Source organism: Sylvia atricapilla, chromosome Z (genome assembly GCF_009819655.1).
Source record: "Sylvia atricapilla isolate bSylAtr1 chromosome Z, bSylAtr1.pri, whole genome shotgun sequence".
In the NCBI taxonomy this organism is placed as follows: domain Eukaryota; kingdom Metazoa; phylum Chordata; class Aves; order Passeriformes; family Sylviidae; genus Sylvia; species Sylvia atricapilla.
This window is the reverse complement of record NC_089174.1, coordinates 69,694,857-69,709,722: the sequence shown is the minus strand read 5'-3', so window position 1 is coordinate 69,709,722 and position 14,866 is coordinate 69,694,857. Positions and strand designations below refer to the sequence as shown.

The following is a 14,866-nucleotide window of genomic DNA, read 5'->3' as shown; positions in this document are numbered from 1 at the left end:
TCTTATTTGATAAAGGATCAAAGAATATTCTGAGTTGGAAGGGATCCACAAGGATCATCAAGCTCAGCTCTTAAGTGAATGGCCCAGAGAGGAATCAAACCTATCACCTGGGTGTTATTAGCACCATGTTCTCACCAACTGAGCATAGGCCCTGCTACTGGCTACACTCACCGAGTCCTCTTAAAAGAAAAGCAACAACACACGTGTCAAAATAATTTATTATTTCCTATGTCTGGTTATTTACCCATGCAGGTTTCTACAGGAATGCAAGGTGAGTAGCTTTGAGTTGCTATATCCCCACTCATGGTTTGAAAGCTACTGCAAGGTAAGGGGCTTTAGACAATGTGGCTTGGTGGAAGGAGCACCTGCCTGTGCCATGACACCACACCGTTCTATGATCAGAAGAAGGCTGTTAAAAACAGAAGAAAGCTCAGAGTCCTTCACATGACAGTATTCCTTTTGTGTATCTTCATTTTCTTCCTCCATTGGTACTTGCCGCCTTCTGGTACTCCAGACACAGGTAATGTGCATGTTTCAGTTCTGTGAGAGTGTTAATGGACAATTCCAAAGATCATCACTATAGCAAAGTTCTATCTGTTTTTACGTTTCTCTTTTTTGTTTTTTGCATTCACAACTCCATTTACAGTCGGTGTTGTTGTTGCTCTTGCATGTCCTGTGGCTTTCAGGTGTTCAAACAATTTATTTCGGGATGGAAAAGTACAATTGCAGGTTACACAGTGGATGGGAACTTCATTCTACAATGAGAAAAAAAAAACCAATACTTCACATTTGTATTGAATACATCATCAGTGCAATACACCAATTTCTTGCACACAGTTTCTCCTTGGCAATGAAACAGAAATAAGCTGTTTGTTTCTATTATCAATATTCCATTACTCATTAACAATTAAACACGTACTTTTACAAAACAATCGCAAATATAACTTCATGAAATTTCAAAGAGCTTTAAGTAAAACCAAGACTGGAAGCCTTGCAAATCTAATTCAAAGTAAAGAACAGTTTTGATCCCACCTGACCATACAGGTAATACTTTGGGCTCCGAGATGCAGTGAATTTAATATGTCTTAGCTGCAGTTTTTACAAAGTTTTGCTCTCCAGCAAGCATCAATATTGAGAAAGATGCAAATGGTACTGTCTGTCACCTGCTGGGTGACAACAGCTCTGTCCCCAGTTGTTTAATTTATCTGCACTGCCTTGCACACTGAACTTTACCAACTCTCCTAGAACTGAAGCTAAGTCCTGCATTTCTCTGTGAGGACAAGAACTGAAGTTTCAGTTCTATTAAAATCCAGGGGCAGAATTGGTGGACTGGAGGTGACCGAAAACCAGCCTTCTTTGTAGTTACATGACCCCCATCTTTTAGCCCTTCTATAAAGACAGGCTGAGAGAGATGAAGAGAAGGCTCCAGGGAGAACTCCTTGCAGCCTTCCAGTGCCTTAAAGCTTACATAAAGGAGGGGAGAGTGACTTTTTATACAGGCAGAGTGACAATGGGCAATGGTCTTAAACTGACAGAGGGCAGGTCTAGATTACACATTAGGAAGAAATTCTTTACTGTAAGGGTGATAAGGCATTGACCCAGAAAAGTTGTGGATGCCTCATCCCTGGGAAGTGTCCAAGACCAGGCTGGGTGGGGCTTTGAGCAATGTGGTCTACTGGAACTAGATATCTTTAAGGTCTCTTCCAACCTATGATTCTATTTTAAATAGCACAAGTAATTTGACATACCATTGTTGAGCTCTCTGAAGATGCCTTAGCAGACTTTTTTGCTTCTTTGGCTTTTTTCCCCTTAGGCTTAGTGCTGCTAACAGACAAAAGAGGAACCAAGATGAGTGCACAGGAACATTCAACATTTCCAAGCTTCTGACGTTTCTCAGTTTTCAATGTCTCTGCTATTTTTGCTTGTTCTTGCTTCACACAACAAAACGTGTACAGAAAAAAAAAACCCCTATAGAATCAACTGTTAATCTCAAAAGGTTGAATCGGCTCCTGGGAGTTGATATGGCAGCAATCTGCAGTCAAATACCATTCCAGAGAGGTTCCTACACTCCTTGTTTAGTATCATATTTATTCAGACTAGTTTTGGTGAGCAGCCCCCACATTTGAGAGTAAATCTATCCTTGTTTGACAGTATCAAACATGACACAGAATGACACAGCGACTGCCATGTTGCAACCCAACACACCTTTTTGCTTCACTTTTTGTTTCATCCCTTTGGCTGACATCGTCTGTAATGCCTGTGTCCTCCGAACATCCTTGGCCATCATTTACCAGCTCCTCTGTTGAGCCACTGTCCTTCTCCATGCTGGGCACTTCCTTTTGTTCAACTGTTTCTTCGTCAGCACTTTGATCAAAAGAGTCCTCATAACTCTGTTGAAACAGAAGAAATCCAAATTAAATATTTTCAGTTCATTAGTGACTATACTTATAGTATTATACACATTTACCTCAAACATGGGTGGGTTGGGAGGAGAGAAAGCCATGGACCCTCTTAATTTTACTGTGTGTTTTCAGTGAGATTGTAACATGTAAAACCTTAGTTCTCCAATTTTGAAAGATGAGGCCACCTGTGGTGAAGGGAATAAACACCAATAAAACAGCCTCTGAAACTACAGAAGAGAATGAATGTGTGTAGTTAAAAGTGCAGCTTTTAACTACACACAGGGTTCATCCTGTTCTGACTACCATTTCTTATTTCACAGATAGTGGCTTGGCTTATAACTTTGCAAAAGGTTAATTATTTAGACTAAAGTTTTCTGTGCCAGACAACTGCCATTATGACACTCAAGTCAAAATAACTGAGCTTACTGAAATTATGTAGACACACTGTATTTTCCCTCCCTAGCAGATACTGGCAGCCTTTTCCATGTACCTGATTAAACTCAATATATGCAGTTTGGCAAAATATCAACTCCCTGTCTGAAGCAGAACAGCAAAGCTCCCAAAAGCATAATAACAAATTTGACCTAACACCACATTAATGCAACTCTTACCGTCTCTAGTGCACAGTCTCAGCTACCTGAAAAAAACTTGGCCAATCCTAACTTCAGGAAGATAAAATAAACCCCACAGAGATTCCCTGTATTCCACAATGTTTGTCAGAGGATGGAGGTCAGGGTTTCTCAGCGCAAGATTCCAGCTTGTGCAATGCAAGAGTGGCACCTACTGTCCAGGCTGTAGCAAACTGATGGAACAGAGCCACAGTGACTACATGCCACCTCTGCAGTGAGAACAGACCTTCTGCTCTCAGAAGAGGAAAGAGTTAACTGAAGCATCTTGGCCTGCACAGAAACGTGAAGGTCAAGCCAACACTTGGACTATGCAACTGGACCAGCCAATGTGAAGCCAAGAAACTTAAGCTGCTTGAAAGTCTCAGAAAAGTTTCTTAAGAAGAAGAGATAATGATGGGAGTGGGAGAGGGCAGAAAAGATGAACAGAGAATAGGAAATTAGAAAGTAAAGCATGGAAGAGGCAGGACTTGGTATAGACAGCTCACTGGAATGAGGCTAGGACTTAAATAAGTACTTGAAAAAGATAAAGTTTGAGGAAGGCAGACAGAGGAGCGTGCTGACTATGACACTCCTGCCACTCAAGCCTGAAGCAGCTTGCACTTGGTGAATTTCACCTGTTGCTGTCAGCACAGATCTGTGATATCACACACAGACTCAGACCCTGGAGTACAACAGATTGGTATTACTTTTGTTTGCAGTTCAAGAGAAAGGTGGAACAGATGTGTTCATTCCAACAGCTACAGTACCAGTAAGAAACCAATACTATAGCAGTCTTTTTGACCCCTGCTAAATCAGAGATTAAAAAACAATGCATTATACCAACCCTTGCAACTAAAGCCCGAAGTGACCACCAAACTGAGCTTTTAATGCATGAAGGCCACTACTAGTCTTCCTGATGAATTCCTTGCATTCTCCCTATCTGCCTGTTTCCATCTGTTTTTATCACACTTCAGACTACAGCCTTTTTAGAGTCAGCACCATATACTAACATCTTCACTAACAGAACAAAGTGAGATCTATGATGTTACTACCATAAAATATAATAAATCGAATAGAAGTTATTCTGGTGGCAAAGAATTAAAAGTATTTTAAATTAGTCTTCAAATTCTGTGGAATTTCAAGTTCTCCTGTTTCGTAGGACAGAGAAATCGCTTGTTAGGAGATGAAAAAACTGGGTTGTAAAGTCCCCGGAGTATCATTATGACCACATACCTTCATTGTTTTCTGTTTCTTCCTTTGTTTCTTTGAGAGTCTGTAAAGATAATTTAAAAATTACCTTTTTTTTTTTTTTTACGAAAACCCTCAAAACTAGTAAGATTTCTAAAAAGGTATCAAGCTATACTTTCCCTTTATCCTCTTAACATGATAGTGCGTAGCCACAAAAAGGAAGTTACTCACGCCAGAAATTAAAACAATAGGTCTTCCAGACTACTCAGTACATTTAGTAAAACATTTATTCTATTCAGACTGAACCCAAAAATACTAGTGAGATAGTTGGAACTATGCTCTGGCTGTTTAAAAAATGAAGTTGTGCAACAATTCTGATTTTGAGCACACTCATTTTCCATTACTGCCAACAATCAACTGACAGTAAGTAACAAATCAGTAAGCACTGGTTCTGTGGAAGTCCCTCTGCCTGAAAAATAACAAAACCCTTCTTTTCTTTAAATATAACTTGAAGGAGCAGAGAAAACGTAAGTCTGTTGTTCTATGGCACTTGAATGCAGTCATGCATGTGTTTTACTGGAACTGCGATGCTAAGAAGTATTTCAAATAGCACAATACCAAGAGCAATGCAGTGGCAAAACATTGGGAGCTCCCTCTGAAGGCCACTAAGACTTAGTAAATCATGAGTCATGATAAAATTAAAAACAATTTAAAGTACTTCTGTTTGGGTATGTCTTCTGTTTCTTCCTCCTCTTTGGTCTGTATTCCATCTGCATCAACCAAAGACACAGGAAATTTCCCCTCCTCCTCTTCCAATTGCTGTCGTAACAGTGATACCATCTCTCGATGCTTCTTTGATTTTTCGTGATTCTTCATGCTGTAAAGACCAGATGGTCACTGCAGGTTGCTCTAAACAAACATTGTTATATTTACATATAAATTAATAACAGGCCCATTATCTAGCACCACTATATATGGAAATTTCTCCACTGATAACATCTCTACTGCAAAGATTACACTCACCATTATGTGAAGTTAAAAATTCTTTAAAATGCAGCTCTAAACTACTTAAAACCCAATAGCTCCACCCCCAAATCCCCAGCCACAAGTACTTACGCTTTCTCAGTTTTTAACAATTTGTCACAAGCAGGGCAGTACAGACCATCTACAAATTCAGCTTCTTCAGTTTCATCATCCAGTTTGTCTGAAGAGATGAGCAGGGATCAGAGAGACAAAGTCAGACGAGCAATCTTTGAACAAGCTGCTCTTTAAGCCCCAGAAAACAGTCACAGCACTGACATTCAATTTCTCCAGTACTACTGACGCACAGCTCAAGATCACCTCACCAAATCAGATATTGGTATAAAATAAAGCTGTAGCTTTTTCAAAGGAAAACACCAGAGGAAAGACTCTAGCTCAGCACCCTAGAGGGAAGCAGTGAGTTGCCTTATAGTCAGAACTGGCAATCTCAGGCTGTAAGTAAGCCACACTCATACTGCAGTAATTCAGTATAGATCACCTCCCCATAGCCCATACCTTCAATGCCTTTTGTCTCCTGTTCTTCTAATTCATCTTCACCACCTGATCCATCTCCAAATTCCTTTTCATATTGTGCCTCCATCTCTTGCAGCTCCCTCTCCAGATCTGACATCGTTATCCAGCTCTGCTCTTTGTACTGTTCAGCAAGCCTGCTCCCAGAAAAATACCGTAATTTCTACACTGTGTCCCTAAGAGGGGAACTACAGGAACAGTGTTATTGAAAGGCAACTCAGAGCATCTCAGGATGCATCTCAGAGCATCTCAGGAAAGTACTGAACCAACTTGATTGATGGAGCAAACAACTGGAAATTGAGCAATATGAGCTAATTTGTGATTTCAAAGGGCACCTCTACACTGCAAGCAGAGATATTAATGTAGGTGGGTCCTTGGTTGGACTTCAGGCAGAATGTACTGTGCAGCACAGTCAGTATCAAGCTGACAGCAAGGAAATCAGCTCAATCCTACTCTAAGATCCAAACTCACAAAAAATACAGGACAATGAAATCCACAACTTAAGTAAGCACATTACTCCTTGACTGTGCGCTATGAGAATATACCAGGTCAGTTTTCCCAATCTAAGTGTGCCTCAAGCTATCAAATATGGCATCACAGGACAGCTGAATTTTGCTCCAGCTGGCTTCTGGCCTCAGAATTGTCACGCCACTTGTCACTAAATGCATAACCCTAGTTTACTGTCCCTAAAGGGAGAAAGTATATATGTATATACAGAAAAACAGTTCATAATATACTCCTTACATGTTATTGCATAATTTTTATCAATAGGCCACTATTTTGCAAGTGCACTCTTAATAAGAATTTAAACTCCTCCCTCATATTTGCAAGCAAACAGTTCTTCCATTTGAAAAAATTAATTGTGGTTATAGTCAAGAGATCACATCTTCTTATTTTGGCAAAAAAACATGAGACACTGCATATAGTCCAAGGAAAGTTCCAAAGCATTAAAAGGAAAGACAAAACTAAGCTCATTTTGCCCTTGTTTTTAGAAGGTACAGCTCCAAGGCAGATGAAGGCCATCTGAGTCCAGGTTGTTACAGTCCTGTTCTCCCTTATTCTAAAACTTACATGCTTTTTCCATTAAAGGAACAGAGATTATATTTAATCTATTAAATTTTATTTACCCAGCTAAGTAAAAGCACACTGGGTTCTGTGCTATTACAACCAGTTACCCACAGCACCCAGATAACCATTCCTCAGTTATGCTAGATCTCTACAAGTCAGTACAATGCAGAAACCAGAGTTTTAAAAAGCTCTGAGACCAAAATTAATACCTAAAATTTTCAAGGACTAAAAGAGCAAGTGGAGCTACTATTACAATCTATGTCTATAATGTATCCTCATGGGTAGTTTCTCCAAGTTAAAAAAAAAGAAAGATTTGTTTCACATGTACATACTTGGCTTGTTTTAGCTTCTGCTGCCTCCGAAATTCCTCTGCTTTCCTAGTTTTTTCTGCATTTTGTTCCTCTACAAGTTTTCTGTGAGCCTGTACTCTTTTATCCCGTTTACGAATAAAAGCTACTAGCTGACGGATCAGTTCATTCCTCTCTTTCCTTGCTTTCTCTCTCGTTTTCTTGTTCTCTTTTTCCATAGCTCGTTTCTCCCAGCGGTTTGAGGCTTGCCGTGTGTCATACTCCTCTTTCCAAGCAAAGTTTTTCTGAGTACAGAAACTCTGCCAATATGCATAGAAAGGGTGGACTACCTGAAAGAAAAAACAAAACTACTAAGTCACTTGTCAAGGAGGGACAGAAAAAACAGAGAAGTAATTCAGAGCTTTTGTAACAGTTTTTTCCTGAAATTCTATACAGGCCACAGTTCTGCCTCAGACCAATGAAGATTTAGACAAACTTCTAACATCATCATCAAAGTCTGAAAGCATGTCAATTCCACAAACTTGTCTAAACTGTAACAAACTTGTCTAAACTGTAACAAACTGCAACTTCTAAAAATATCCCCCTGCAGGATTGGGTCATGCTGACAACTAGTGTCGAGTTACTTAGCTGTGCTGTATCTCTCCGGTCAAACTGAAAAGCACAGTCAGAATCAGGAATGCTGCCTGCAAGCTGGTACTTGCCCACATTAAACAACACCAGAGGTCAGCCATACATTTGCACAGCATTAAAAAAATTTTATATATATTAAAATATACAAAAATATATAATGCTATTTCTTCCCTGTACATTCTCTCCATTTCCTGAACAAGACAGAAATGAATAGCCCTTGATACAACAGCAAGGTGCCCTGACTTGCAGTTTAACAAGGGCTATGTGAAGAAACATTTACTTCTGCTTTGTTAGCAAACTACATGACTGTAGGCTTAAATTATGTCCCCTAGCTTTCACATTACAAGAAAAAGTAAGTGATTGTTATTTATTCTCCTCTCTTTTACTGTTCATGGATAAAAGCTGGACTAATAACATGGCATCATAATCATTTTGGGTTTTTTGTTTATTTCTCTCCAAATAATTATTGTCCTTCTGCATTTTGTATATTCAGCAATCAAGATATGCCTAAACTCCCTTCTTACACTACCTGCCCTATCAATCTTCTTTTTTACTATTCAGTCCTATATGCCCTACAGCTCATATTTTGAGATACCTCATCAAAGTATTTAACCTAATGGTCTAATATGTTTTCTTCTTGTGAGTAATCTTTTTCTGCCATTTTTTTTCCACAGGAACTACAACTATCAATTGTTATTCACAGGAATTCAACAATAACTTCCAGCAGCCTATCTACATGCAAAGTTCATGGCTGTGGCTTCTGGTAAGTAAGTCACTACAGTTTTTCTCTGCTATAACAAAAAAAAAAAAAAAAAAAAAAAATTCATATTTCATCCAATAACCTAAGTTATATTAGACTACCTACCCCAGATTTCTGCTTCAGAAGAGGATACTTATATACAAAAGAATGCACACTCATCAGCTGATGATAGAGATCAACCTCCCCTTTACCAAATGTTTAAGGTCAAACTCTCTCTGTTCTCAGCAGCTATCTTAACAACCTGCACACCTGGCATTCTCCAGCAGTCTGTACAGCAGAACCTCCTTGCTGAACTCCCCGGTGGGTTTTGTTTTGTTTACTACTCATATTTGGAGATGATCACTTTTGCCTCTGCATCTAGTTGACCTGCAAGTCTTCTCTTCCCATGAAGGTTTGTGAACACATGGCCTTAGGAATATTTTTCCTGGCTGCCTGGGACTGATCAAGCTGCGTCTCAGTCTTCTCATGAATTCACAGAGTAGACCAAACCAGAGAGCATTCACATCACAGACTTTGAAGCTTTTGCATAGTTTTTGTAGCTCTCTTCTAAAACTTTTTTCCCATTATATTCCTACTGTGTAGAAAAGTGAGCATGGCAATGCTGGAATCCTCTGACAGTGTAGTCTCTGTGCGAATATAAGACAACTGGGAAAATTACCTTTCAACTTAACAGAGGCTATTTCCTATAAAATACCCCTATGTATCCCTAGGGAAAAATAAAAGTGAGCACTCTGCTTCCAGAACAGCATGAACTAGGTAAACGTCAAAACATGTTGAATTAGAATTCCAGTCTTTTTCGCAGTTATTAATTGACATAAGCATTAAAGCTACTTTGAGTCTATAATCACATGGCCTCAAAAGAAGCAGTTTTCAAAGGTGTTTCAAGGCAACTACATTAAAAGACAGATTTTAGCTGGCTCAGAGATACTATGTATTCTCCCTGAGAAAGATTCCATTTGTTAAGCCATCCTATAATTTCTCCTCACATCTAAACACCCTTTTTGGCACTTCTTAAGAAGCTTGATTTGTAACTTTTGTTTCCAACTCCAGCCAAGTTTTGTACCACTGAAGCTAGTAACTTCATGGCATGTATCAATTCCAATTTCATAAATCAGCCATACACAGAAAGTGACAGGGAGAACTACCACACCATAAGCAACATCTGAGTGCATTTTATACTGTACAGTTATTCCCTAGGGAAACCCCATTATTTAATTTCAACACAGAAATACTGGTAACCTTAAAAAAATCCTAACTCTGATAGTCTGATAGATTATAACAAACAGCTGGCAAACCAGCTGACAAGAATTCAAGTCATACAAGTACCCATACATTTTCTTTTCTTTCTTCACAGAGGGAAGCATGAAATGTTTTCTTAATCAAATCTGAATACAGGCTAATTGCAGATGACAATGTAATCATAATGGAAGCTCACACTGCCAGTCAACATCACATCTACTTTCTAAAGGCTGTGCTACATGCTACGTACAGTTTTCCTGTATGAGCCAAGATACTACACGTTATATTAAAAAAAAAAAAATTAGCACAATACCCCTGTCTGTAACGTAAGTTGTGTATTGATAACTCACTCTCATCAGAGTGGTAAACTACTCTCATCAGAAAGCAAAGAAAACATCCATTCTTTTACTTTATAGGTCTTGCATTAGACTTAAGTTCCACTGGCATAATTGATGGTTGGCCCTGTGAAGTATCTGTCTGACGACTCACCTGGCTAATACTATTGTCCGACAGGAAACATCAATTTTAATTCACATAAATATGAATCAGACCACAAGCACTTCCTTTGCAGTAATGGTCTGCAATAGTAGAAAATAACCACAGATACATGATGTTCACCTCAGAGACCAGAAGGAGCCTTTACCCTGGGACAAAGTAATGGTTTAGCTCCATTACCTGCAGTTCAGTTTTACACTTGCCCTTACCGTATCATAGTCACTATGGGAATATCCAAACATAGGGAATTCTTCAATATCTTCCTGCATCATATATTCCAACTCTTCCTTCGCAATCTTCTCAAAAACTTGTCGATAGACTGTAAAGAATCCCTGAAATAAATAAGTAAGTAAGCTTTTTGCATGGCTCAATAATAGATGTACAAATGCTCGGTTGCAGTGTATTTTAGAGAAAAACTGTTACACTGCAAGAGCAACTCAAAACCAGGATAAAGGCCTTTCAAGCACTTGCTCAAGGTACAAGACCCTTCTTAACGAAGTTCCACTATCTCTCATGCCTACTGTTTCCACCTTCTTCACACAGTCTCTGTCTCTCTCACACGTGCAGTCAAATACAAATTCTAGAAGAAAACGAGTTTCCATATGCTGGAGATGGCAATAAGTTTCTAGTTACACAGGGTCAAGTTTTGTGGTAGTTCCAGACATAAAATTCACTATGAAATATCCTATATTTTTCTAAATTAATATGCTACTAACTGACTACTAGTACAGTAACAACAGGACAGGTAAGTATTTTCTCTGCTGGATGTTTTTCTAATCATCTAGAGCTTTTTAATATATGATGACTATTTTAGATTCCAATGGGAAATTCAAAAATCCAATAAGGAATTCAATTATAGCAAGCACACCTTCCCCAAAGACTGTTGTTACATTGCTTTTCTGTAGTTTTAAGCATTCTAGCTTGATAGAGATATTTCTAAATAAACAGATGGTATTGCAAAGCCCTGGAATGCTTCATCATATAAGATAAATGAACAATATGCACACATCTGTAGTTGTAAGGCGTAGGTGGACATTATGAGTAAGTAATTGTTGGACAATATGCAAGAACTAAAGCTTCCTTATATATCCAGGGTAAATTTTGTCTTAGATTCGCATAAGCTGTGTTAACAACTCTACATATAACTTTAACACAAAACAAATGCCAACACTTACAATGGAATTTAAACTGACTAATTAAAGATTGATTCATTACCTTTTCATCATCCCCATATCCAGAGTAACAGCTAACAGTGAAGTAATGCAGCAGGTCTAAGCTGTCATCTTGATAGTCTCCATCAACTCCCCCTTTCAGCAGAGCCTCCCTGTGATTATCATACCTGGAAAAAAAAATCACACCATCAAGGATGTAGACACAGCACACCCCTCAGTGCTGATTAACTAACCCAGTACACCTAACACATCACTATATAGCTAAACTCACTGTCTGTAATTTGTCTCTCACATCCAAAGTCTTCAGAGAGAAAGAACAAGACAGACCTAGTAAATATTCCCTCTTGACCCTTACTTTACTTATTATTATTTTATCTTCAACATCCATAGCAGTAATTCCTCTACAGTCAGCTAGCAATCAATCACATTCGATCAAGATACCTCACCAAACTTCCAGAAACGGGTAGAACACTATTTAAATCACCCAACACTTACATGCAGTCAAAAAAAAAAAAAAAAAAAAAAACAACAACAACAACAAAACAAACAAACAAAAAAAAACAACCAAAAAAAACAAAAACAAAACCAAAACCAAAAACAAAACAAACAAACAAACAAAACCAAAACAAACCAATCATACATAAGCACATAAAAACTGAAAAACAGTCCTGTATTTTCAAGGAGGACATCTCAGGAGAGGTGATTTTGGTTGTGTAATCTGGTAGATGCTTCAGCCCATGTGAAAAACAAGCTACAGAGAATGCTTATAATAGCAATCCCTTAGAGATGTGTAAGTCTGCATTTGAAAATTGTTCTGAGCACCTGCACGCACGGCCCAAGGCCTGAGCGGAGCCGGCCCGTGCTGGGGGAGGAGGAAGCCGGCCAAGCCTGGCAGCTCGCAGGGCGCTGCTCGGGGCCGAGCACGCCCGCAGCTCCCGGCACACCACGAGGAGGGCTAGCGTGCGGAGCTGTGCCCCTCCACAGGGCTGCAAGCCTCTGTACAAATGCTAAAGCCAGGCGGCTGCTGCTGCCCACGGATGCCCGCGCTGACTTGCAGCGAGGCCCAGGAGCAGCACAGGACAAGTCCTGGCACAGCCAGGGGTGATAAAGCCTCCGCCAGGCCAAGCGCCGCTCACCAGGCCCGCTCCTGTGGGTCGCTGAGCACGTCGTACGCCGCCTGGATCAACTTGAACTGCTCCGCTGCCTCCTCCGCGTTCTCGAGGTTTTTATCTGCGGGACAATTTAACGAAACCGTGTCAGCGGCGGTCAGGCTCGGCGGCAGCAGCCTCCCCGCCGCCCCCGGCACCGAGCCAGGCGACAGCACGGTGCCGCCGCGCCGCGCGGGGCCGGGCCCGGGCCGTACCCGGGTGCCAGCGCAGCGCCAGCCGGCGGTACGCCCGCTTCAGCTCCTCCTCGGCGGCGTCGCGCCTCACGCCCAGCACCTCGTAGTGGCATTTCATGGCGATGGCGGCGGCGGCCGGCGGGGCGGGGACACCGGGACACCGGGCACCGGGAGGGGCGAGGCCGGCAGCGGGAGGAGCGAGGCGGGAGGGGAGGGACCTGCGGCGCGGTGTCACCCGGCTGCCGGCAGCGCGCTGGAGGCGCTTCTCCCCGCTCGCGGCCGGGTTCGGGCCGGGGAGATTAACCGGATACCTTGTGCTGAAATTCACAGAACCAACGAGGGTGGAAAATATATCCGAGATCGTCGAGTCCTACCTGTGACCCAACACCACCGTGTCAACCAGACCATGACACTGATGCGACGTCCAGACTTTTCTTAAACACCGCCGGGGAAGGTGATTCCACCCTCCCTGGGCAGCCCATTCCAACGTCTGATGACCTTTTCTGTGAAGAAATTACTCATAATGTCCAGCGTTAACGCTCCCTGGCACGGCTTAAGTCTGTGTCCTCTTGTTCCTACTGCCAGGTACCTCAGAGAGAATTCTGACCCCAACCTGGCCACACCTTCCTTTCAGGGAGTTGAAGAGAGCAATAAGGTCCCCCCTGAGCCTCCTCATTTCCAGGGTAAATACCCCTGCTTCTCTTAAGACCTGTGCTCCAGGCTTTGTTGTGCTTCACAGCTTGGCTTGGTTTCTCTTTTCTGAACTTGCTCCAGTACCTCAAAGTCCTTTCTGAACTGAGGAGCCCAGACGTCAACACAGGACTCGAGGTGTGACCTCACTAGTGGTGAGCACAGGGGACAGCTTCCCTGGGCCTGCTGGCCACACTATTTCTGAAACAGTTATTTCTGATTCCTGTGATTCAGAAGAAGTTGAGGAGGTCAGAGACACAGCCAGCACACATTCTCAAGGTACGGTTTTTTAGTACCTTCGATCTTCAGAGATTTTAGGGTTGGTCCAAGTCAGTTTCCTTCTCTAGGTCAGGTATGTGTCAGTCGGCACTACACAAACAGAGCTTTGGATCAGACAGCAAGATCTGGAGGCCCTGATCTCACAGTAAAATCTGGAGGTCCTAATCTCAGTGTTTAATCCAGACATGTCAAGCTGAACATGAGCCAGCAGTGCCCTGGCAGCCAGGAGGGCCAACCCTGTCCTGGGGACATCAGGCCCAGCACTGGCCAGCCGGGCAAGGGAGGGGATTGTCCTGCTCTGCTCTGAGCTGGGGCGGCCTCACCTCCAGGGCTGGGGGCAGGTTTGGGTACTATCAATGTAAGAAGGATATAAAGCTATTGGAGTGTATCAGGAGGAGGGCAGATTAGATGTGGAGAGGTCTGGAGGGCAAGACCTGGGAGCAGCTGAAGTCAAATGGCTTGTTCAGCTTGGAGAAGAGGCCGAGGGGAGACCTCACTCCAATGTACACCTTTGTCACAAGAGGTTTTGGCTGGAATAGAGTCAATTTCCATCACAGTAGCAGGTAGGGAGCTGTGTTTTGGATTTGTTTTGTGCCAAAAACACAAATGTTGTGTGGATAGTAACAGAAATGCCTGCACTATTGCTGAGCAGTGCTCAGACTCATAGCCTTTTTTGCTTCTCACCCTACCCAACAGAGAGGGGTGCACAAGTAAGAGAGAGGACACAAACAGGGCAGCTCACCCCAGCTGACACACCATGCCCAGCACACAAGGCTGGAGGAAGAAAGAGGGCAACATTCAGAGTGACACTTTTGTCTTCCGGAGTCACTGTTACATGTGATGGAGCCTGGCTTTCCTGGGAGATGAACACCTGCCTACCCATAGGACAGAGTCGATAAATTCCTTGTTTTGCTTCTGTGCATGGCTTTTGCTTTACAAAAGCTTTGCTTTTTGCTAAATCGTCTGTATCTCAACTCACAAGTTTTCACTTCTACCCTTCCGATTCTCTACCCCATCCTACCAAGGAAGAGTGAGCAGGCAGCTCTCTGGGGCTGAGTTGCCAGCTCAATGTGTCAGGGAAAAAGCCATGACAGTGTGCCAGGGAAAATTCCAATTGGGCATCAAGGTGCTTTA

The 14,866-nt window shown here is 41.9% G+C and overlaps 1 protein-coding gene across 2 annotated transcripts; it reads right to left on the bottom strand.

Annotated features, from left to right (window-relative positions):
* Positions 1-457: 457 nt before the first annotated feature.
* On the bottom strand, positions 458-12,929 carry DNAJC21 (DnaJ heat shock protein family (Hsp40) member C21). 2 transcript variants are annotated; one of them, XM_066339474.1, is made up of 12 exons: positions 12,785-12,929; positions 12,558-12,651; positions 11,465-11,588; positions 10,459-10,581; positions 7,150-7,454; positions 5,735-5,886; positions 5,315-5,402; positions 4,917-5,075; positions 4,244-4,283; positions 2,206-2,390; positions 1,749-1,824; positions 458-755 (listed from the first exon to the last, which is right to left on the bottom strand). In XM_066339474.1, the coding sequence occupies exons 1-12, from the start codon at positions 12,879-12,881 to the stop codon at positions 591-593; spliced, it is 1,608 nt and encodes a 535-aa protein (XP_066195571.1). In that variant the 5' UTR covers positions 12,882-12,929; the 3' UTR covers positions 458-590. The 2 variants fall into 2 exon arrangements, with proteins under 2 accessions (XP_066195571.1, XP_066195572.1); XM_066339475.1 differs by having other exon boundaries at positions 1,749-1,821.
* Positions 12,930-14,866: the final 1,937 nt, after the last annotated feature.